The 23,001-nt window shown below is 43.9% G+C and overlaps 11 protein-coding genes across 11 annotated transcripts; 3 read left to right on the forward strand and 8 right to left on the reverse strand.

Moving 5' to 3' along the window:
* Positions 1-406: 406 nt before the first annotated feature.
* Positions 407-2,817, reverse strand: L203_104741 (uncharacterized protein; the record flags this gene model as incomplete). Its single annotated transcript, XM_066214119.1, has 2 exons — positions 407-2,637; positions 2,688-2,817. 2 exons carry the CDS (start codon positions 2,815-2,817, stop codon positions 407-409), a joined length of 2,361 nt encoding a protein of 786 aa, XP_066070216.1.
* A 275-nt stretch (positions 2,818-3,092) lies between these two features.
* On the forward strand, positions 3,093-3,884 carry L203_104742 (uncharacterized protein; the record flags this gene model as incomplete). The annotated part of the gene is made up of 3 exons (XM_066214120.1): positions 3,093-3,164; positions 3,211-3,703; positions 3,751-3,884. 3 exons carry the CDS (start codon positions 3,093-3,095, stop codon positions 3,882-3,884), a joined length of 699 nt encoding a protein of 232 aa, XP_066070217.1.
* Positions 3,885-4,001: 117 nt separating this feature from the next.
* L203_104743 (uncharacterized protein) lies at positions 4,002-5,111 on the reverse strand (the record flags this gene model as incomplete). The annotated part of the gene is made up of 5 exons (XM_066214121.1): positions 4,002-4,230; positions 4,276-4,396; positions 4,446-4,588; positions 4,633-4,738; positions 4,787-5,111. 5 exons carry the CDS (start codon positions 5,109-5,111, stop codon positions 4,002-4,004), a joined length of 924 nt encoding a protein of 307 aa, XP_066070218.1.
* A 1,308-nt stretch (positions 5,112-6,419) lies between these two features.
* Positions 6,420-7,679, reverse strand: L203_104744 (uncharacterized protein; the record flags this gene model as incomplete). Its single annotated transcript, XM_066214122.1, has 6 exons — positions 6,420-6,506; positions 6,563-6,650; positions 6,698-6,851; positions 6,897-6,999; positions 7,059-7,433; positions 7,482-7,679. 6 exons carry the CDS (start codon positions 7,677-7,679, stop codon positions 6,420-6,422), a joined length of 1,005 nt encoding a protein of 334 aa, XP_066070219.1.
* A 234-nt stretch (positions 7,680-7,913) lies between these two features.
* On the reverse strand, positions 7,914-8,700 carry L203_104745 (uncharacterized protein; the record flags this gene model as incomplete). Its single annotated transcript, XM_066214123.1, has 2 exons — positions 7,914-8,447; positions 8,503-8,700. 2 exons carry the CDS (start codon positions 8,698-8,700, stop codon positions 7,914-7,916), a joined length of 732 nt encoding a protein of 243 aa, XP_066070220.1.
* A 1,073-nt stretch (positions 8,701-9,773) lies between these two features.
* On the reverse strand, positions 9,774-10,250 carry L203_104746 (uncharacterized protein; the record flags this gene model as incomplete). Its single annotated transcript, XM_066214124.1, has 1 exon — positions 9,774-10,250. One exon carries the CDS (start codon positions 10,248-10,250, stop codon positions 9,774-9,776), a length of 477 nt encoding a protein of 158 aa, XP_066070221.1.
* Positions 10,251-11,624: 1,374 nt separating this feature from the next.
* Positions 11,625-12,938, forward strand: L203_104747 (uncharacterized protein; the record flags this gene model as incomplete). Its single annotated transcript, XM_066214125.1, has 3 exons — positions 11,625-12,063; positions 12,114-12,235; positions 12,288-12,938. 3 exons carry the CDS (start codon positions 11,625-11,627, stop codon positions 12,936-12,938), a joined length of 1,212 nt encoding a protein of 403 aa, XP_066070222.1.
* A 94-nt stretch (positions 12,939-13,032) lies between these two features.
* On the reverse strand, positions 13,033-14,293 carry L203_104748 (uncharacterized protein; the record flags this gene model as incomplete). Its single annotated transcript, XM_066214126.1, has 4 exons — positions 13,033-13,210; positions 13,266-13,978; positions 14,025-14,117; positions 14,174-14,293. The coding sequence occupies 4 exons, from the start codon at positions 14,291-14,293 to the stop codon at positions 13,033-13,035; spliced, it is 1,104 nt and encodes a 367-aa protein (XP_066070223.1).
* A 1,810-nt stretch (positions 14,294-16,103) lies between these two features.
* L203_104749 (uncharacterized protein) lies at positions 16,104-18,438 on the forward strand (the record flags this gene model as incomplete). The annotated part of the gene is made up of 8 exons (XM_066214127.1): positions 16,104-16,486; positions 16,534-16,705; positions 16,758-17,023; positions 17,075-17,266; positions 17,326-17,506; positions 17,560-17,919; positions 17,968-18,202; positions 18,257-18,438. 8 exons carry the CDS (start codon positions 16,104-16,106, stop codon positions 18,436-18,438), a joined length of 1,971 nt encoding a protein of 656 aa, XP_066070224.1.
* A 637-nt stretch (positions 18,439-19,075) lies between these two features.
* L203_104750 (uncharacterized protein) lies at positions 19,076-19,921 on the reverse strand (the record flags this gene model as incomplete). Its single annotated transcript, XM_066214128.1, has 5 exons — positions 19,076-19,144; positions 19,200-19,567; positions 19,611-19,670; positions 19,727-19,756; positions 19,810-19,921. The coding sequence occupies 5 exons, from the start codon at positions 19,919-19,921 to the stop codon at positions 19,076-19,078; spliced, it is 639 nt and encodes a 212-aa protein (XP_066070225.1).
* A 702-nt stretch (positions 19,922-20,623) lies between these two features.
* On the reverse strand, positions 20,624-22,651 carry L203_104751 (uncharacterized protein; the record flags this gene model as incomplete). Its single annotated transcript, XM_066214129.1, has 8 exons — positions 20,624-21,347; positions 21,393-21,861; positions 21,910-22,022; positions 22,072-22,149; positions 22,214-22,248; positions 22,338-22,414; positions 22,466-22,500; positions 22,548-22,651. The coding sequence occupies 8 exons, from the start codon at positions 22,649-22,651 to the stop codon at positions 20,624-20,626; spliced, it is 1,635 nt and encodes a 544-aa protein (XP_066070226.1).
* Positions 22,652-23,001: the final 350 nt, after the last annotated feature.

Here is a 23,001-nt window from a genome sequence, read left to right on the forward strand (position 1 = left end):
ACCATTTCATGTATCTGAATGTTTATGTCTATGTCATGCATCATTAACCAGCAATCTAGAGTTATATTCTTCTATAATCTATATCGAAAACATCTCAGTTACACAAACCTCTTGACATTAGATATATACATCGGGGTTTCAGTGCAGGGAGATGGCTGGCAGGATCATGTTGGGTGAGACCCTGAGAGTCGCCGAAGGAGCCAGCCTGCAAGCTCGACATATGCGTAGATGAGGTCAACGGCAGCAGGTCGAAGAGCGTAACGTCTAAAGGCTTGTCTTCGGTATTGGACGAGATATGGTGAATGGAACAAGGCAGCTCAAGTTGATCATGCAAAATACATTGTTCAACTCGGACCATGTTGAACACAGCCGAAAACTGCTTTTGTGATGATGGACAGTGTTCAGTTCATGAAATTGAAACACCAAGTATTTCTGGGTCTTTTTGACCATTGACAAGGATTTCTTTGATCAAGGAATACAACTCCCTGTCTTCCTCCCTGTCTTCCTCCCTCCACCACTTGTCGTTGGGAAAGATCTTTTTGCGGATTTTGTTCATCAACGGGATCAAAGGTTTGTAGAAAGGTGTAAAATGGGCACGCGTGGTGTTCAAGAACAAACTCTCACTACTTATCGTGACAAGTTTCAGACCAGCTAACTCGAAATCCTCCTTATAATTCCATTCATCGTACTTAGAGCTGACGGGTTTACCTGGACCATCATGATGGATACAAATCCAGAAGAGAACCCAGAAAAAAGATTCCAGGTCGTGCATGAACGAATGTTCGTGACCTAGAAGTATCCCGATAGCCATGAACGCTCTCGTGCCAGTTATCCCCTTTGCCCCAGACGCACCTATCCGCGATACCTTGATTGCAAGGTCAAGATCGATCAAGAAGGCGTTGTCATTGTCTTCGTCTATCATGAGATTATTGATGGAGATGTCTCTGTGCAGAAAACCGGCTTGTAACAGGGATTCATGTCCTGCAATGCAGCGTTCCATCGCGGCAAGAAGGGCTGCTCGAGAGCTTGCTTTGTATATTGGTTTTCCATAATCACAAAGAATAACTCGCCGATGTACTCGATTAGACAGCATCTCTGTGCTGGCTTCTGTTTGAGACGTTGGGATGGAGCGCTTACTGGGTGGTGGCGGCACGCTGGTTTCGCTAGATGGGCGCTTGACACCAGCCTTGACACCAGCGCCACTGCTGCGGCTTTGGCTCGGCGTGCCAGTCGCACTTGGAGTGGCAGTCGCCTTCTTTGGGCGACTCAATCGGTAATGCTTCGCTTTTGAAAGGTCTATCCTTCGTCGAATGTTGGCTAGAACGTCATCGTCCTTATCACCAACGCGGACGGTGTTGTGATAATAGTGTCGGGCAACATGGATAACTTCATTCTCTGTCGCTTCCCGAAGCAGTTCCCCTTCGTGATCGTGTTCTGGGTATTGCCACGAGTCTTTAATGACAAGTGGCTTCTCCGGGTCATTCTCAGCATAGGCCAGCCAGCAGGTAGTTGCCCGACCGACAACGCACCACGCCCGTCTTATGGTTTCCTTAATGATAATACGCTCTTTCTGACCGTTTCGTTCAATTTCGATATAGCGCTGGTCGCCGGATGTGATTATCGTAGGATCGAATCCTAGGTCCTCCTCACTCATCCAAAGGAATCCTAAGATGGTCGATACGAATTGCTCCCCCTGCTTGTTGATATCGAATTGTTCAGAGGCAATGCCCCCAAGCCGATCAAATTCCCATACTCTCATCAGGGAGCCACATAGAGTAAACCCTAGCACAAAACGACGTGTGTCTTGTGCTGAGAGTACTTCCCTTGCGTATCTGCCAAGGTCCAGCCACGCTTTGCTATTGGTATCTGCTAAAGGATTACTCTTCAACTCGCCAGGTACGAGTATTTCCGACCAGTGGTATCGAGTGTCTCTCCCTGCCTCTCGATCGCTAACGAAGCCAATGTCCAGCTTGCGCTCGCTAGTAGAACCCTTTATTGGCTTGTTAAGCTCCCCTAGTATCCGGCGACGAGTCTGGAGAGGGCTATAGCCTTTCGCAAAATCCGCCAGCTTTGCCGTTACATCTTTAAACCAGTTTATGACCGCATTTTCGTTTGCGTTTGTTGGCCAACCCTTCCACCCCTCCCGGAAGAGTGGATCGCTGCCACTCGTACAGCTCTGGAAAACAGCCTCCGCTGCTGTTTCTAGACCCGCAACGCTTCCAAAGAAGATATCATGGAAACCAGAAAGTCCAACATGTAATTGCCCTAGCTCCCCCCTAAGGACCCGATCAATGTCTTGTCGGTATTCAGTTGAGTACGTAAAGTCACTTGTGCCACGCAGCCATGGGGTTTGTTGGGAGGAAGGAGTCATCGATCGTGGAGGTGGTGTGACGTTGAGGGAGGCAGCGGCAGCGGCGACGAGATCCCATATCAGCGCATCCTCTGGGTTATCGGCAAGAGCTGCTTCGAGAAGTGATCTGATACAGTCGAAATCAAGGTCGTCGGACAGGACAGAGGAGATGAGGCGCAAGATATCATCTTTGACCGTATTATGAGCCGACGTTTCTGACTGTAGAAGGCGGGACACGGGGAGAACCTCAAGAGCTCGCAGAAAATTTATAGTAATGTCCTGTAAATCTGTAGGGTGGTTAATGAGGACTTTCTACGGAAATGTATTCACGACTCACCCTCTCTGTTACGCAGATCGATGCTGTTCGTCATGACTAGCGGCCGAAAAAAGGCGTGGAAAGCGTCGAGACCGTTTGCAATCGGGTGGTCTTGGATGATCTTGCATCTGGTTTGATCTGGCTCGGCCATGATGCTGAAAAGAGACCTCCAGATGAGGACGAAGATGGTCTGCCAATGTCAATGTTATTCGCTCGCTTGATACGAGATACTTTGTCAAGGATTTGTTGCAGATTTGTTAAGGATTGAACCCGTTTATATGGATAGCAAATGGTAATAGGGTCTTTCAATTTCACACACCAATAATATCAACAATAGCGGACATGTCCGACCTCCACTTTTATTGACCGTTTGTCGTACGATGTAACATTTTACAACTACATCTATGCCTTGAATTCTATTACAAAATGAAGTGGGCTCTAACACCCCTCTTGATTCCACTCCTTGCTATTCTATACACCCAAATTAACACGATAAATGTAAGTATTCAGCTCGAGAACTATCCCTAACGCTCAGTAGCACAAGTTTTACCGTCTTACTCCTCATGACCTTAATGCAACGGTTCAACAGTCACTCATTCAAGCGGAAACTACTCTCTCAGCACTCTTCCAACAAGGCTTTCCACCAACAAGTCAAACAAATATGACTCACCTTCTTTCTATCTTGATTCCAAATCTCACAAAAGACCATCCACAATTGCTTTGGAACACAAATTGGCAAGACCCCTCAGAATGGTTTTTCAACAATGCTGGGGGCGCAATGGGCTCCATGTTTATCTTGCACTCATCCATTACCGAATATATCATCATCTTTGGTTCTGCAATTGGCACAGAAGGCCATTCCGGTAGACATACCGCAGACGACTATTTTCACATTCTCCAGGGCCAGCAATCCGCCTATGAAGCTGGCAAGTTTGAAAGGGAAATCTACTCTAAGGGCGATGTTCATCATATGAAAAGAGGCGTCGTAAAACAATACGGAATGATCCCAGAGAGTTGGGCTCTGGAGTATGCGTGTGGTAAGCTGGCATACGGACTACAAATAGCTGGCTAATCGCTTTCATAGGTTGGATTCCACTAATGCTACCATTCGGCTTTGCTGATGGCATCTTTTCCACTAATGATATAATCACTCTCTACCATACAGTCAGAATTACGGGGAGGGAAACTATCAGGAACCTGTTGGCAGGCAAGATCTAATTGACAACCTAAAAGATAATACACAAGGAGCCTATAACAAAAGACATTGGACATAACGCAGACACAGATAAACATATTATGCACTCAATCCATTCAAACCGTGTTGTACAGTTACATTTACATGCTCAATAAACGTCTCAGCTCTCTACACCTCATCTCTGCTAATTCCCATACCTCGTCTAAAACTTCGTTCGCATTCATCTCTCCGCCCAATTTAGACTTGCTTAATCCTCCTAGACCCTCATGTCGAATGAGAGCGGCACGGCATGATTCATCTAATGCTATACATATTGTTGTGTCCAACAATGGAGTTTCGAAAGACGTAGGATCAGTTAACAAATGCGTCCTATGATTTTGTTAGACAGTTTCAAGTACAACTGAGAGGGCCCACCCTTGAAAAATGCCAACCGAACAAGCCAGTGGTATTCTACCCAGTTCTAATGGATGTTTTTCTGTACGTGAGCAAATCGTCATATTCTTGTCTTCATCGTATCTAGCAACTGGCAATTCCGCTATTCATATATAAACAAAAAGCTAACGCAAATAGCGATCAAAACTTACTGTCTTTCAGAGCAGCCATCACCGCCAAGACAGCCGCATCGAAAGCGTTACCATCATAGTTGATACACACTACATCGATGTATAGTATCCATGCTGATTTTGACGGCGCAATGACAAGCGATGAAAGAGGTATTGTCCTTGAGCTTGGAGCTGAATCAGCCAATGCTTTTGGGTTCAATGAACAAACCAAGTAAGAAGCTCATATATCCAATTAGAATATGTCTGAGCTTCTTCACCTGGGGGACCAGGTTTGAAGCGCGGAGAAGACAACGCTGGTAAATCTATGTTTGGTACTATTCCCTAGATGAGCATACGGTGGTTATCAAGTCCAATATTCTCACCAACAAATCCTTCGCTAGGCGCACTCGTCAATGGTTTTCCAACCTCGGCCTTGATTCCACAAACGACAGTTGTATCTCCCATTTTCACTAATGCAGACCCGTGGGCGGTAGATATACATCTCATGTTTATACTGACGTCTCTCCACTGCGCTTGTGTAGAAGAAGCGTGTTTGCGACCGTCTGGACGATAGCCTGAAGAGAGGAAGCGGGAAAGATAATGAGCGGGATGAAGTTGCTTGAATATTTCTGGGGAAAGAGTAGTGAATGGGCTGACTTTTGGGATCTCAACATTATTTTGTTGCAATGGCGGTGCAGTGGTTGTCATCGTAAAAGCTGAAAGTAAGAATAGATGTATAACTAAGGATGGTATTTTGATGAAAAATGAGAAGAGTGGACGCGGACATCGCCGCAAGCCCGGAAACCTCCTGTCACTGTATATGCTTATAACACATAATACATTACTATATTGCCTCTTTTAAGTTTCATTTTTCATTTTCGTCTGTATTTTCAACAAGCTGATATAAAAAGCAGCTTTCCTACAATGTAGCTACCATCTGGATAAGTATGCTTTCTAAGTATTGCGATATTTTCTTGCAGTTTTCGATAACTTCTACTTGCTGTACTGATTGTTCGATGAGCTCTGCAGGATACTTTGGCAACAATAAGGTGTCTGATTGAAACGTGAAAACTGACAATATGTTGGCGCTGGCGATAGAATGAAGGGTTATCTAAAGAGGTCTTGCTTGCAAGATATCTGGAGAAGATTGCTAAATGTTAGGAGTGTGAGAAGTAGGTTGTATATATGCTCATGTAATATGAAGAAATAAGAACGAAATAAGCAAAAAATACACATAGTAAACTTTCATCGTGAAGTGGAACTAATGGCACAACTATTCTACTTCTCCATACCATATACAAATTGAGTCATTTATTCCAACAAGGAGAGGTGTCATCTCTTTGATGGTTGTTCGTTTCTGTAGTGTTCAAGCATCTGGTAAGGGTACTCTTAAAGATTTATAGTCGTTAACCCAAAGACCGTTATAATGATTGATTGCCTCCTGGACGACTTATTTGAGGGATCATTTGACTAAATAGATATGAAGGTTACGAATTACTCGTACTGGAGCTTCAACATAAAGCAAGCAGGTGCAATAGTTGTAAAAATAAACTTGATAGTGCGTTTCATTTGGCGAGAAAAGATGTTATGCGATGCGTACTGCCCATAGTCAGTGAATGAATTGATTAATGGTGTATGAATTGCCCTATTTTACAGTGTCGCTTACTCATTCAGTCGAAAACGATCCGATTATACAGTCGAAATGAATGCTGGTATCCAAAAAGCGATTGTAAACTAACTGGCTATATATCGCGGTCTACACGGAGCTTTGTGCTTTTCATTTCATCGTAGATGTCTGTGATAGTAGAAGCCTGTTCTTCGAGCTTCATCTGTTATCGTCATCATAATTCCTCAATGCGTTGATAATCATTCTCTACGCATTTGTAAGTGGTCTTGGTCTTCGACTCGGCAGTTAGTCCATACAGTGTCTCCCCTCCCTTCTTGATGTATTCGTCCCCAAGTCCCGTCATCGGCAACCATCTCCCATAAAATAGCACGTTGGCTCAGCTCCAATCATCATTTTGTGTATCTCTTCTCTGTAGCCGACTCATTCTCAATTAGTAAGTTCCAGAAAATTAGGTCAAAATAATTAATTCTTGCGCTCTGTAGGATAAGATTAAAGTCATGAAGACAATCTCGGATGAGCAATCATTGCTCACCATCTCAAAAGAACAAATGGCCATGACGGTGAATGGATTCATATTGAAGAATATGCGCAGTATGTTCTCTTGGTGCTTGTAAGGTTTGCTGATTCGCCCACGCCTATGCTCCATAAATACAATCACCTCAAACACCCTAGCTCGGGAGATAATGAGGGACTGCTGGGCGAAGCTAGACAACCAACCAAGACATCTGCCTTATCGATTTGATCACAAAGAGGAAGGACAGATTGATTCTCGATAGTATCACAACATCTGCCATTGAAAAACAGGTCTCTCCATTTGTAATCTAGCTTTATTAGATGCAAATGCTGCTTTTCAACAACTCACGTACTATACTTTATAGCGCACTTCGATCGTCGGCAATTTCTTTCCTTTTCCGTTGAGCTTCTTGCCGTAGTTTCTCGTATTCTTCTCTTGTTCGAGGCACCTCCTTCCTAACGAGCCTGACATACATCATTCTCTTGCGAAGCCCAGTACTCTGAGTATTTCCAACCTTCCCATCCCCAGTCAATCCATCATCCATCCGATCAAAGTATATTGCCCAAAGATCCTGTTCAGCATCTTCTTGAACTACTACAAAGCCCTCCCAGCCTTCAAATAAGAGGCGATTCTCTATCTCAGTACAATCCCAAGGGCCGCAAAAATTTCGTGTAGCATCTTCGATAGTTCCGTATCTCAGCTCATGTGTTTGAGCATCAACATATACCCGGTCAAAGGTTACATCATCGTCACGCCTCGTTATAAAAGCATCGCCCTTATGGCCTACTCGAGCCCATGCTTCCTGGTACTGAGGTACGGGCAAAAATTTGCCAAAAAAAGGGCGAATCGATCCTGAGGGAAAATGTGAATCTGCATGCTCAACGTACAGCTGTTGAGGTCGTCAAAGATTGAGCATCGCTAGAAACAACTATCTCACCTTTCCGTCTTTCAAGACTATCCGCGCTCCTTCAAGTTTTTCTCGATAAGGATGGGCATGACCAAATCTGATGAAGAGTCCTAGATCTTGACCTTTATTACCAGCTTTGCGGTTCCCCTTCTGGCCTTGCTCAATGGCTTGAGTGGTAGCAACAATGGCTGGACAGATAGCTGTCGCCGTGATGATACCGAATACCATGTAATGTTGTAGGCTTTGAATTAAATTATATAATCCATGTATAACTTAAAAGAAAAACTAAGGATGAATCAATTGAGAGCGTTACTATAGGAAGAATGACGTCATTATATCTAACATGGCCTATGAAATACAAACTCGTTTGTAACAAAACATTTTCTGATACAAAATTGATATCCAAGATTCCAAAAGAGCTACAAGAATACTCATGAGTGTCAAGGTTATGATTTATTCAGCTCAAAGTGCACTTTTGTCATCCTCCAATTCCTCTTGTAACCGTTGGGCGTTCTCTCTCTCTTGCCTTTGCCTTTCCAGAGTCCTTGTCGCCTCAACCCTAGCCATCCTTATGTATAACATCCTTCTATGTGTCCCATTACCTTCCACATCTCCAACCATACCTTGGCCAGTCAAGCCATCGTCACTCTTGTCAAAGTAAAGCGCCCAGAGATCCAGCTCAGCATCTTCCTGTACTACTACAAATCCTTCCCAACCCTCAAACAGAACTCTGTTCTCTATAGGCGTACAATCCCATGGGCCAGGAAAATGTTGCTTAGCCTCCTCTTTCGTGCCGTATTTCAGTTCGTGGGTATTTCGGTCGACGTAAATCCAGTGAATTGTGTTGGCAGAGTCCCCAACAGCTGTCACAAACACATCTCCTCTATAGCCAGCTTGAGCCCAAGCTTGCTGGTATTCAGGTACTGAGAGATAGTAACCGGAAAAAGGCTGAAATGATAAAGGATCAAGTTGTGATGTAGAGTGATGCACATACAACTTTGAGCGAATCTTTAGCATGATTATGAATATATTTTGAATTTCTCAGGCTCACCTTGTTGTCTTTCAAAACTACTTGAGCACCTTGAAACTTGTCTCTATAGGGATGGGCACCAGGAAATGAAAGAACCAAATCCAAATTCTGTCCCTTCTTGTTGAGCTTTTGGCCGTCTTTCTGCCCTTGTTCAATGGCTGTCTTTGTGGCTATGATTGAAGGACAAATGGCTGTCGCCGTAATAATACCAAAAATCATTCCACCATTCAAAGAGAAACAATCATAATCAGTTGAGTAAATGTCCTATTTAAGACTTGAGAGAAAAGATATGTTGGCCTCTCTTGGTGATGTCACGACTTTGATTTCCCCTTTCAGCATGGAATATTACAATGCAACATGTTGTAAACGCTGTATTTACTTTTGATTCTTGATTATAATCTGATTTTCATATATTCTTCAACTTTTTCCATCTGTACGGCTCAAAACATTATCCATCCTGGTTGTACGTACAAGAAAACCAGTCAGGAAACTCCGGGACATAATAACTCACCAGCCGGTCCGACTACATGTCAGGATCATGACAGGGAAAGGTCAGTCGAGCTGAGAATATTGTGTATGCCTTGGAAGTGGTATAGTTGAATGACCGCCTCAGGAGCCTCCAAGATATAAGGAAGGACTCATCATTCATATATCCCCAAAGGAATCTTGATAGCTGTCTTCCTCTATTCTAGATAGATACATCCTGCTCCTGCTACCTCTCGTCCCAAGGCCCTCAGTCCAAAGCCCTAAAACCAGTCCAGACTCCTGACGCATAACCGGGTGGTTCTGAGAAGAGAATTAGAGACAGACAGCTCAACCAACCTCATACGAACCAGAACCATTAGCACACCGGATCGACCTGATCCCCTGACCTTCCACTGCCAGAGGCTACACCCCTCCCTTCAAATCCAGCAAACCTCTTCAACCCATCTCTTGACATGGGCATGAGAGTAGACTCACCGTAGAAAACGTCAACACCGCAGACCGTATGACAAACAAGCCTATACACACTCATGCAGTCCAACGTTATTCTTTCAAATGACACCTCAATATCTCTCCAAAACAACCTGTACAATATGTAAACGATAAAAACCTGCTCGCCTCGAAAACACCTTTATCTCTCACACGTGCATATCTACTACATACGCAGCGTGGAGCTGCTACTCATCTCCGCTGCCAGAATCACAATTGATAGAAAGGTTCATTCGTACCTATATGAATGTTTTGAATGAGCTCTCGGCCACCTTGTCCTGACATGAGCCTTTCTAATCCTCTCCCTAGCTCTCTTCTGTCTACCCTGTCGACACAGATCCAGGCCTGTCGCTCGCAGTGGTAGCCTCTTGCGACAGCTTTGCTGATCTTTTATCCAACTCATCTTTCAATTCTTGGGCCTTCATTATAAATTCCCTATAAGGTTTTATCTGCGTGTCCTCAGCATTTTTCGTTGTCAACTCTTGACATCTATCATCCATGTGCTTTCTCAACGCCTCAACTTTTTCGATAAAAGATTTCAAGTTTTCTGGATTCTGCTGTGCCAGGTAGGCGCCGTAGGCCACACTCATGGGTCCTGTATGACTGTAGATAGAAGTCTGCAGTGTGAGAGGCCATGCTTCACTTCCGACTCTGTTATTCCCTCCATTATCCACTGAACCACCACTCTGAGAATAGGACGTTACGACATCGTTGTAAAGTCTGTAGAGATCCGGATCTTTATTTGCTGCAACAAACACTGAGCCTGTCAGGCCACTGCTCTTTTCGCATTGTCCCATCAAGATGGCAAGGGAAAACAAGTGGATAGGTGGTATTCTAATGGCTGTGTTTCAGCAAGCTGTAGTTATCTGTCCAGGTAAGAGATGTCAAGGGTTGGATATCGAGACGGGATGTCTGCCAGTGTCCGGTATTTGAGTGATTGAGTGGTGGCATAAGGGGACAAAAGATCGCTAGGTACTTTGACTCACTGCTGTCAAGGTTTGTGGTGTGAGCGATCCTCTTCTATCAAAGGGTTTTCGAGTTAATGACTGGGAGCGAAGGAGCCCTGCTTTGCGAGCCATCGAGTGGTGGACGGAGGATGGTAACTTCCTCCTTTATTCAGGTTGAATATGATATTCATTCTATCAATAGATTGTATCTCGGGGGACTGAAAGGTTGGAGTGGAGACGTTGTTGGTGCTGGAAAACACAACCAGCTGGACAGAGATCGGGTTCGGTAGTGGTAAGGTCCGGACGATGGTCAAGGTTGCAGGTTTGTAGGTTGATGTCTATGGCAAGGTGGTGGCTTGGTGTTGGCAAAATTCGACGGAATTAAGCCTGTCCAGAATGGGTATTTTGAGGGTTTATGCCCTACTGTCAGGAAGAGGGTTAGTCTTGGGCTTGGTCAAGGAGCCCCTGGGACGAGTTAACTTATATGAGGATATCTGTCTAGAATAGATGAAGACAGTTGTCAAGATCCATTCTCTAGAGATATATGTGACAGAATGAAGTGATCCAGTTGTGTACATGGTTAGGCGATGGAGTATAACGAGACAGCTGCTATTCTAATAATCTCATTATATTTATTATACATATATAAGTAGCATAGCTTACCCCTGGTTGTTCTTTGCCACTTAGAGTGCTAAAGTACAAACCAGTGGCCAGTACACATGTATACATTCTGACAGGATGTCGTTGCCGAGAGCAGCTGCTGCAGGTTTTGAAACGGGTCGTGGTGGTAGATCTTGCTTTGTTCTACATTTTGTACGATTTGACCGTATTGACACGCCACAAGGTGAGAGTGAAGCTGTTGTTTCATGAGGTACTAAGTGGGCAACAGAATTGTTTATCGATGGTAGAGACTGCTCTGTGCAGTGAACATATGATTCGGAAGCATTTTTGATGAGGTCGAGATTATAGTCATTCATTTAACGTTGTTAATGATATGTTTAAGAATACAAGATTGTTGGAAAATGCCGAAATAGATTCACCTCAGTGAGATGTAGATAAGGATGATAAATGCCACGTAAGATAACAACTCTAGCTCATGGACGTTTGCCAGGCACGAGTGGAGGTCATAATATTTCTCAATGGATGGAATACAATGCAATTCCAAGAATTCTAAAGATTTTGTTGATCTTGAAAGAGATAACCATTTAAAATATTGCGATAATCATGAGAAACCTACGTATACCTAAGTCACAGACCAGGTCGATACCTCGGTCGTCGCAGGCCATAAAGAACAAGGACAAAGCCAACACGAAAGCCAATCATAGCCAAAGCAAGAGACTCGCCAAAAAGGCCGAAATTAAGATAGATAGATTCGATGTGAGGGATACGTCGGACTCGGACGCTTCAGGAAGTGATAAGAATGGAGCTGAGGATGATGAAGTTCGGAAGTTGAGGCAACTGGCCATACTTGAAGCTCATTCTAGGACGCTTCTTGGTCTTCCATTAACAACCGAATCTAGTGAAGGTTGTTCAAAAACTAGGACTAAAGTCAACGAAAGCGAAAATCAGGGAGCCGAAGTTGAGGTTGTTGAAGAATTTCAGTCTGACGATGGATGGGGCGCGGAAGATGGGTTTGTTAGCGACAGTGAAGACGGATTTCAAGGTAGGCTTTCCTGGATATGACCACATGTTTTGGGGGCTTAATATTGCAAGATGGTTCCCACAAAGCGACTTTTTCTTCCACGCCGTGTGTACCTGAGGTGGTGTTTGACCCATCCATTGCAAACTCTACAGCTCAAATGTCAATATCAAACGCAGAGCGACGAGCTTTTCTGGTATTTTATGTCTTTTTCAGTCAGCGAGTGGTTACCGCTAATCTTATTTCAGAATGGAAATTCTTCCAAAATGATGGGTATCACGTCCATATCAGACTATCTGCCTGGCAAATCTCGCTTGAAAACTTCAACAGCAGAGGATCTCGAGGACGCTAACGCTGCTTCGCTGGATAAAACTTTACACAACATGCTTCTCACGAATCTTCTCCCCTCCCATAACTCCGCCAATGCCTCTCGCCCTGTTGATAAACGAAATGCCATACAAGGAAGGTTAATGGAACTGGCAAACTACGAGTTACCTGGCGAGGGGTCTAAATCCTTGAAAGGAAGCTTGCTGGGAAAACATCCCGCAAGTATAAGGACAGGGTTACTTCATAAGCAGCAGAAACGGGAGAAGGCTGCCAGGCAAGAGGCCATCGAGTCTGGAAGCTTTATTAAAGGCTTGGGTGGTTTGGGAGAAGGCCTCAAAAGAAGGAAGACAATAGAACAGCGTGCGAGTTTAGGTAAAGATATTAAGAAAAAGGGTATGGAGTCGCGGAAGAAAGATGATAGTGGACGAGAAAGGGGCTTGGGGATGGGCATTGGGAGATTTGAAGCTGGTACATTGAAGCTTAGCGAAGGGGATGTCGCTAGGTTTAGTGCAGGCGGCAGAACGGGGAGAATAGATAAAGATGGAAAAGGAAAGAGAAAACGGGGCTGGTAAAAACATATTGGCGTGACGAGTACTTTGCATTACTGAAAGATATTACATGACACCCAAAATTATCAGAAATCGCAATTGATCATTACAATCCTGTTCATTTCTTGCCCTTTTTCTTACCTTCGAATCCTGGCCTTCCTTTCTTTGGTCCCTTTCCCTTGTTACTCACACCGCTCTTCTTATCTCTTCTGTCTTGTGCACGCTTAGCGATGTTGTCAGTCCGCTTTTTTATAGCGATGGCCTGAGATTTTTCCAGTTCTCTCTTACGCTCAGACCTAAATGATCAATCAGATTGATCAGGATGAAGTATATTACAATAAAAACACATACCATTCTTTTGCAGACTTGGCTTTGGTTTTTTCTTTTCTCTTGACTGCATTTTTCAAGATTTTTTCAGAGTCAGCGACTTTGCCACCTTTAGCCCTTTCCTCGGCCTTTGCCCATTTCTCTTTTTCTTCTATCTCTTTTCTCTTGTCTTCCGGCATGGACGCTAGCTTAGACTTGTGCCTGTCAAGATGATCGAGAGCTTGAGAAGGGTTGGCAATCTTTTTGAGTGCAGTAGCGGATTTATCGCCAAATTTTGAAGGAAGGGAAATGGCAGGGAAGGACAAGGAATCCTCATTGTTTGTTATTTGAGGTACAATTAATTGCGTTTTGGCTGTTTTCGCTTTGACGTCCTCAGATCCAGCATTGGCTTTGGTTTTCTTCTCGGCTTTTGCTTCTTTCTCTCTTCTTCTCTCTTCTTTTCTCTCATTTCGTCTCCGGTCTCTCATCTCACCTCTTTTCTTTCTGCGTTCTTCCTCCAAAGCATCGCGAGAAGTCACAAATGCGTCGTCATCGGGATCATCGGCGTTGCGTTTACGACGAAAGGTCTGTAAACGAGCTTGGAGTTTTGCTCGTAATTCAGATATAGAGGCGGATGGAGGAAGGGGATTGATAGCACTCGAGGCTGTGTCAGCAGCTTCTTCCTTCAATGACGTAGAATTTTTCGAGGATATTTGAGCAAGAGCTTCAGTAGTTGAAACGTTGTTTGCGGGGTCAAACTAAGTTTTTCGTTAAATATTACCAGAATGTACACGACAAACAGACCTTTGCTTGCTTTATCTGCTTTGCCTTCTTTTTATTTTCCTTAATCTCTTCGCCTGTCTTCCTCTTTTTATTCTTCATCCATTTGCTATCAGCCTAGATAGCACCTATGAGCAATTATACCAAAGACTGTCTGGATATGATGAACACACAACTTCGGGATCAGGAGCGATGTAATATTGAGCTGGTATCAGCGACAAAAGGGCTGTAAAAGCAGCATCATGTTTCTCCAGCGAGTGTTTCAGATCTTCTGCAGTTGAATTAACAGCCATTGTTAATTTATCTATCTGCAACGGTTGGAGAATAATATCAAGAACAACGGGGCAAAAGTTCAGAGAATTCTTGAAAAAGATAATTAAATCACGTGATCTTAGATGAAGTCTAAAGATTGAAACATGAATATATTGATGAGCCATCTTCATACAACGTAAAAAGCTAATGATCAACTTACCAAGTGTACTGAATCATTCAATATAATTTCCTATCTGCGACAACGCTTCAAGAACTGATACGCCCAATCCTGTCCTATTACTCGTCTTCCCTCAACGTCAAGAGTAATTCATTTTACCTTAACCCTGGCTGTTCTCTGATTCTACTTTTGCAACTTTCACACAAGCTTGCCTCAAACCAATTATGAATCATCACTAGATGGGTCTCATGAAAAGAAACCCTCACTACAGAAAACTGACCAATCGCAGGCCCATATAAAGTATCGAGGCTGTGGTTATCGAACGAGAGTTGGGCAGTTGTAGAATGGCAATAACTACATTAAACCCAATCACGACCACCGAGACTCTATGAGTCGCATAATGCCTCGCAATAGGCCAGAGATCATGCTTGTGTTTGCCAACACAGGTAAATGAAGCAAGATTAAAACTCTTCGGCATGTCCATATGACTTTTATGCTGATATCAAAACTAATGACAGCGCATCGAAATTTCTTAATCAATAAAAACAAATAGGGGGAAACTGGCTATATGCGGACTACAGTAAAGCCTATCACGAAGTAAATGGCAATGGATACACTCGCCATATCGATACAAATGGTATTTCGTGGATCCACAAGGGTTGTTGCTAAGCACATTTGAGTTTACCAAGGTATGTTTAAGCTGTGAGCCTCATCAACAGTATCCGACGCTCGTTATTCTACTCTCATACCACCATGATATCATGCAAATGGATGTATAGTTCTACCTAGAGAGCTGAGCCTGTCTAAGCCTGTCTAAGCTTGTCTAAGCTTGTCTAAGCCTTTTAAGGTCTTCGCAGTATGAATGCAATGCTAATAAGCTACAGAGATTCTGACTGGTTACCATCAAGTATATCAATACAATGCCTCTAGGATATTCCGCAATTTCTGCAAATTCAGCCAGATCAAGATGATGGATTCCAAAACATGCCCTTACCTCATGTCTCAAGGCGAGCCACGAGACAACATCGCCAGGACGCACATATAAACCTTTCATCTAAATCAACTCTTTCTTTCTTAATTCCCTCTCCACCATACACGTCTCCTCAAGAGCAGAAACCTGGAGCTCAATTTTGGATCAATCGCATTCAGCTTAACCCATCTTCTGGTAGCGCCCTCACTCCCATCCTATCCTCTTGATTCAGCTTGTAACACAATTTCTTAGAGCACCATCGCTTGCTTTCCGTTTCAAAGTCGATTTATAGATTGACAAGTACATTCATGATAATCAACTCCAAGAATCAGATATGCCACGTGGCTCTCTAATTCAACCTCTAGGCACCATTCAGATGTCTATGATTCCTGTTTCTAGGAAAGCAACAAAACTTCGAATTAATTCCAATTCCAATTCAAACTTCAATTTATTACTCAAATTCTCAAGAAGCTATGATTATGATTCTGCGGCATTCAGACAGCTCATCGAGAGGCAAAAGAAGCATTCCAGCCAATTTTCATTAGTCAGAATGTCCTTTACATCTTCTGGTGGGCATATGACACACAAAGGACTACAGTGGCGATGATGGCGGCGATGGCAGTTGAATTCGCGAATCTCGGTCTATATAAGCTGTTGCGCTCGCTCACAGAATATAGTGACTTGCCACTGTAGCATACTTAGAATGATTGTGGTCGTTTTTGGCTTATTCCTGTTGGCATGGTCGGCGCAAGCATTACACAGCCCCCATGAAGTTATTATCGATATCGCTCAGTATCTCATGGACGGGCATGGAGGCGGCCGACATTCTGCCAGAGTTTTCTTTGGTGGCGACATGTCATACGCTCCCTATGAGGTAGAATGCCCTTCGTCTCCTCCCCCGTCGACAGAGGAATGGATTTGGTCAGCGGACAAGCTTTCAAAAGGTGAACGAGACTTTGTCCACAGACGGTCTGAAAAGGTCAACCATGCGGTGGAAAAGATGATGAGGCGTCAAGGACTGCCTTCACCACCTCGAATGCCCGTAATAGGGTACGCTATATCAGGTGGCGGTTATCGCTCGATGCTGTGAGTTGATTGTTGATATGTTTCCATCGGTTAACGGACATATAAAGCACTGGACTGGGTGGACTCATGGGACTTATGGACCATCATGAAGCCCATACTGCAGGAACTGCCGGCTGGTTTGACGCTATTACTTATCTAACTGGATTGAGTGGAGGAGCTTGGGGGACTGGAAGCTTCATCGCTAACGAAGGCTTGTCACCTATGAAGCTGGTTGAACAGGTATAGTTGCTGTGATACATTCTGCTTCATCACCATAATGATCCTATGGCAGATTTGGAACTTGGAATCCAATCTTGTATATCCAGACGATGACAAGCTCTTCTTTTATTCCAATATTATTGGACACCTGGATGGGAAGCGTTCGACAGGTCATCCAGTACAGCTAACCGACTTGTGGGCATTAGCTATTGCTGAACATATGCTGCCTCCAAAATGGAGATTTGCTGGACATCCCAACATGACAGTTTCGGCTTTGGCCAAAGAGATTAAGGGCTTGGAGACAGGAGACCTTCCACTGCCCATTCTCGTTGCATCACAGTAAGATTTATCTTGATCCGACTCTCATAGCACTAACTGACATTTTTTCAGACGTGAAGAGGGAGAATACGTGATAGCAGCCAACGCAACGCTTTGGGAATTCACACCCTACTCTTTTGGAGCATGGGCTTTTGGCAGCAATGAGAAAGTACCCGGGGGATTTACGCCTGTAGAGTACCTGGGGTCACACCTTATTGATGGTAAGCTCTCCGGAAAATGTTGGAAAGGGTTGGATCGTTTGAGGTTCGTTGATATTCAATCCCAGCCCCATCAATTTACAATGGACTGACGCTTAAACCCAGTTTTGTCATGGGTACTTCATCGACGCTATTTAATGGTGCTCTTCAATTACTCAACCACACAGAATCCAAAGGTATCATTGTGGGCCTCCTCAAAGAAATCCTACAGGAGCTTGGTCAGGATGATTTTGATGTATCAAGAATTCCGAATCCATTTTTCAATTGGACTGGTCAGGTAAACCCGGTAAGTCTCTTCACCTACTACAATACAAGTTATCTTTACTGAAATGATAATAGTTGTCAAATCTCACTCACCTCACTCTTGTCGATGCCGGTGAAACTAACCAGAACATCCCTCTCGAACCTCTATTGACTCCCGAGCGTAAAGTGGATGCCATCATCGCATACGACGCCTCGCATGATACACCCACTGGGTGGCCCAATGGGTCTTCTTTACACACCACGTTCACTCGAGCCATCATATTGAACGAAAAGGATGATACGAGAATCATGATGCCAGATATACCGACCGGGGAGGAATTTGTTGAAGGAGGATTGAATAGGCGACCTGTTTTCTTTGGTTGTGACACGACCCAAACGCCGATGATTATCTACATACCTCAAAATCCCTGGACTTACTACTCAAATCAGTCCACAGTATGTTCTCTTCATTGTCATTATCTCTATGGCCTGACATGTATACAGTTTAGGCTTGAGTATTCTCTTGTTGAGGCCCAGAAGATGATGCTTAATGGCCTTCGGTCTACGACTCTCAATTCTACAACGCCTATCTGGTCGACTTGCCTCTCTTGTGCGCTTACCGATCGCGCGTTTGGCTACACTGCTGAAAATCGCACTGATATTTGCAGCGAATGCTTCAAGTTGTTTTGTTGGAAACGGGAGCTACATGTGGTACGAAGCGAAAGTCTAGATGAGGATGGCACGTATTCTCCAACGATGGGTATACCAAGCTGGCTTATTGAAAACCAAATAGTGAAAGAAAGCAGCCTAAAGAAGATGGAGGAGCGGACAGCATCAGGATGGTGGGAGATGGCCAAGAGAGAAGTAGATCGAGTTGAGCAAGCTGTTGAAGTTGGACTGAGTCAAGGACCATTAAAGGATTGGACGTCAAACATGATGAAGATGGTTGCAAAGAAGCTTGGTTATGGCGTGTAAGATGATTGATGAGAAGCGTGACTTACTATCAGTTCGCTCTTATCATTTTTTTTCGTGGGAGGCAGTGAGGCATTATGATTACTAATGATTTGTGAATACATAATGTCGATATGATTATCTATTTATAACATCTAGTCATTGGCATGGTAATAACTATAATGATGTACAGCAAGATTGACCAAGTCCGTGTTGTCTTCTCTCGTCCTGTAAGCATGCAAACGTCTATAAGTTAGTTTCTATAAATATTTCTGAAACTAAATCAAGGAATGTTTCATTCTAAGAGCGTCGATGGATTATGTTGGGCTGCGAGTAAAGAGAGAATAACCAAAGCCTCCAGCAACTTTCCGATCTAGCCGATATGAAAATTGATTGATAATAGCCAAGAATGATGGCATAAGATAATGTTCAGAAATCACGGTACGACACTGATAAAAAACTGTAATGAAAATCATTAGTCAATGAATTCGGAAATGACATGAAGCCAAAGATTATAATCATAGGAATACCTAAGATCAGCCTGGTGAATAATTTATCAACCTGAGTCCCCTCCATTTACATTATGATAGATGAATAAAGTAAGGCTTGAGGTAACAATCATGTAATAATGCTGAAGAGATGAGAAATTCATATTTATAGTTTAAGTTGCCTTTGATTCAAAGTATTTGTCTTCAATGGAGTCGAAAATCATGTCCGTTGCTTGTTCCACCTAGATCACGTCATTATGAGATGAGGGAAAGCGGCGAGGAAAAGGTTGCACTCACAGGATGGTCAAACAGATACGGCAACGCAGGAACAATGCCGATGCCAACGAAAGTAGGACCCCATCTTCTTAAAGTCAGGTTGTTGCTCTTGGCAAATGAACGTCCAGCGTATTTTACAGCGGTATGGATCGTAAAAGCTGGAAGAGCCATAGATGCCACGCCTTGGAATACAGATCGCTTAACAGCAACCAAAGCTAGACGAGTGGGTTCAGACATATTGGCTGCTTCCAGCGGTGAGGGGCCAAGTTGGGAAGATTTGTAGGTAGTGAATGACACATCGCCAATGAGGTAGGCCCATGAAACGCCATAAGCAGCCGTGACTACCCAGGGAGGAACGACAGGTCGAAATGCTTCTCCAACGTCACTAGCTAAAGTACAATAAGTTAAGACACTCGATAATGGTCCACCTACTGTAGGCTGTGTAACGAGATCCCGCGCGAGCGATATCTCTTATACGTCTCAAATAGGCAGCTATTGGGTAATGCTGAGTACTATAATCCTCTCAACTGTGGGTGGAGATTGCCCACCATATCGCAAATTGGAGTCGGTTGAATCAGCTATCACCGACAATCAGCATCTCATCAACATGGCAACTGATAGGAAATCCTACCATTTTCTTCCACAAGGCCCTGCAACTTTGCTTCGCTAGTCTTTTCGAGAGACTTGGCTTCTCCCTCAGCGAGACTTTGTCCTTTAGCAGCCACATTCTGAGACGACACCATTCTGCTTGGGTTTCGATTCTGTCGTGATGCACTCCGTTGTCTTCGCCTGGATTCCTACTGTTTTTTCCTTCCACAACGAGTTATTATTGGCGCAGCTGGTTAAATATACTGCCGATGAATAAAAGTAAAGCTCAAAGAATAAAATCAACAAAAATTTGTCTTTAAGAGTGGTGACGTCAATACCTGGGGTCAATTCATGGTGATTTACATGGATCGGGACAGGACGATTAGATGAATAACTAAAGCCAAGTAATTTACAACATGAATTTGAAAAGACTTTTATAAAATGCATAATTGAATATATATATATCGTATAAGATGTCAAGCTATATATCCACGCAACAAGGTTCACTGTCATGATCTGAATTGTGGTTGATGCTTCACAAAGGTCTTGAAGGCTGAAACAATATATCTATGGGATACCTGTCAAATCTACAACTCACATCGTAGTGGGTCCATTTAACTCATCAATCGCAATGGTTGCTCAATTCTTCGTCTCTTCAAGTGAAAGCCAACGTTATCAGATTCGGCAAACTGTACGGCATACATGCATGTGAGGCGAAGGACGATGATAATCAGACTCAAGACCAAATTGACAAAGCTTAGTCATGAAACATTATATAGCACGGCGATACATTATAGACTAGCTATTTGACGCACGACAATTAACATACGGTAAGCCTCTGATTACATCCCTCCAGCTTAGGCAAACTGGCGCTTGGTTGAGTCAGTATCCTTCATATCCAGCGTTGCTTGGCTTGAATCCTTCTCGTCAAATTTCTCCGCTTCTGGTAGACTTTGTTCATCGCCAAGCCTTGGGTTTCTGAGACAGAGCGATAAAAGTACAAGAAGAGTGGAAATGCAAATACCTGTGATGGTCAAGTACCTCTGTACCTCTCTATATGCGTGACCAACAGCCTCACGGGCAGGAGTACCAGGGTGATACTGTTGAATGAATGTGAGAGGAGATTGGTACGCTAGCGTTTGTAGCGTTGATGCGTCTGATAGACCTGCTCGGTTGAGAGCATTGAGAAGGTGGGACGGCATGGTGTTGGTCCAAATTGCTGCAGCGATAGTATTTCCCAAGGCAGATCCCACAGAATAAGAGGCAAGATAGAGTGAAGTCACGACAGCGGTTCGCTCATGCTGAACTGCAGATTGGATCATAACCTGGGCTGGGTATGGGAACATCCCACCAGCAATGCCAAGGATGACTTCACTGGCAACCAAACCGGCAAAGTCTGACAAAGAGTAGCCTCCTCTGTAGCGAATGAGAAGACCAAAGGCAAGGACAAACAGAAGGGTCCCGGCCACAATGAAGTATTTTAATCGCCTGACCTTGCGAGCGATGAGACCGATACAGACACCGATGACGACGGAACAAAACGAGTAGATGTTTTGTACTCGAGTGGCAGAAATAGTGTTTCTATGGCCTAGTTAGCAAACATAACCGCAAACGAGGAGGGCTTACCGGTCAAAGGCAACGAGCAAGGTATAGTACAAGTAGTCACCCTGAGTGTACCATGCAGTGTTTAGCAACATGGCGATCAACAAAGGTGCCAATATCTGTCGATCCATCAAAATTTTAAATGGCAACAGCGGCTGCTTTGCGATTTTCATTTCCCAAAACACAAACAAGGGTAAGGCTACCACAAAACCAACGACGAGTGGCGCGATAACTCGTGCCGTTCTCCAAATGTTACCGACACCACCTGCAAGTGTGAAAGGCAGCAAGATCAGAGCCAACACAGCAGCAAGCAAGAGAAGACCAATGATGTCAATTTGCCAAAAAATGTCTGTCCAGAGGGACCGGCGAGCAAAGGCTTTGAAAGGAGATGGGATATTTCGCAGCAAGCCTCGCCGATGAGCACGCAACTCGGCGTCAACCAACGAGAACAGAAGCGGAATGACCATGACAGGAAATATGATTGCCCACATACCTACCAAATACATCAGCGCCTCGTAACCAGACGAATCATTCAGCTCACCAATACCCCATCTCCAGGAGGTAGAACCCAGAACAGCACTCACAACGTTACCAGTAATCCAAGCGTTGATCAAGAAAGGTAGCGCAGGAATATAGCTGAAAAACAATCGAGACCTAAGCGAGGTTGTATCGGCGATGAGGACTTCAACAAGAAGTTGAATACCTGTATAACCAAACTGATACAACACAGAACCGCCACAGTATGCCGCCAGGTTCTTGGATGTTGCGGTGACAATGGTACCTGTCCACATGTCAGAATGACATGATTGCTCAAAATACTCTGGCTGGGAGTGTTGTTTACCCACCTGCGACATAAAAGATCACAGTGATGACCAAAATGCTAATACGCCCAAAGTAGTCACTGATTCTAGCATACACAGGCTGGACAGCAGCGGCGACGATTGATCTGACAACGGTAACTGTAGATACTTGGGCAGAAGTACCGAGTTTAGACAGTGCTTCGGATTGGTAGGTAAACCTGACAGAACCATCCAACCCGTAGCTATCTTTATACTCCTTATTAGCCATAAACGCGTAATTTACAGCAGAGAGCTCACATGCGACCAAAAACACAGAGAAAAACAGCACATATCTATGCCAAGTTGTAAAACAAGTCGTGATTGCTTCAATCCTTCTTACACCTGGAGACTTTTCGCCAAACGTTGTGGGCGCGCCCTCTTGACCAGCGTTGTTGAAGGTTTTCGAAAGAATTTCATCTGGGTAGAGCGGTTGTGGTTCCACATCCGCTGGAGTACCTTTGTTGTTGCTTTCTTGGAACAACGTTTTCATGTCCCTCATCTTACAATAGATGATTATTATCGCAGGACGGAGATGGCTCCATTCATAGATATCCGCATCTATATATATCTATATTTCTTTCAATGTTGATCCGAAGTATAAGAACAAATGCCGTAAAAATCCGCTCCGAGTTCAGTATGCGACATTTTTATTTTATTTTTCGGATTTTTTTAGGCGATCAGGTTGCAGAAGCGAAAGAAGAAAAGATCAAGATTTATAAACCTGATGTAAAGGGAATTATAAATTGCTTCCGCTCCTATCTGATAAGGCCGAAAGCATGACAACTTTGCCCAAA

The sequence above is a fragment of the Cryptococcus depauperatus genome, chromosome 6 (genome assembly GCF_001720195.1).
Source record: "Cryptococcus depauperatus CBS 7841 chromosome 6, complete sequence".
Lineage (NCBI taxonomy): Eukaryota > Fungi > Basidiomycota > Tremellomycetes > Tremellales > Cryptococcaceae > Cryptococcus > Cryptococcus depauperatus.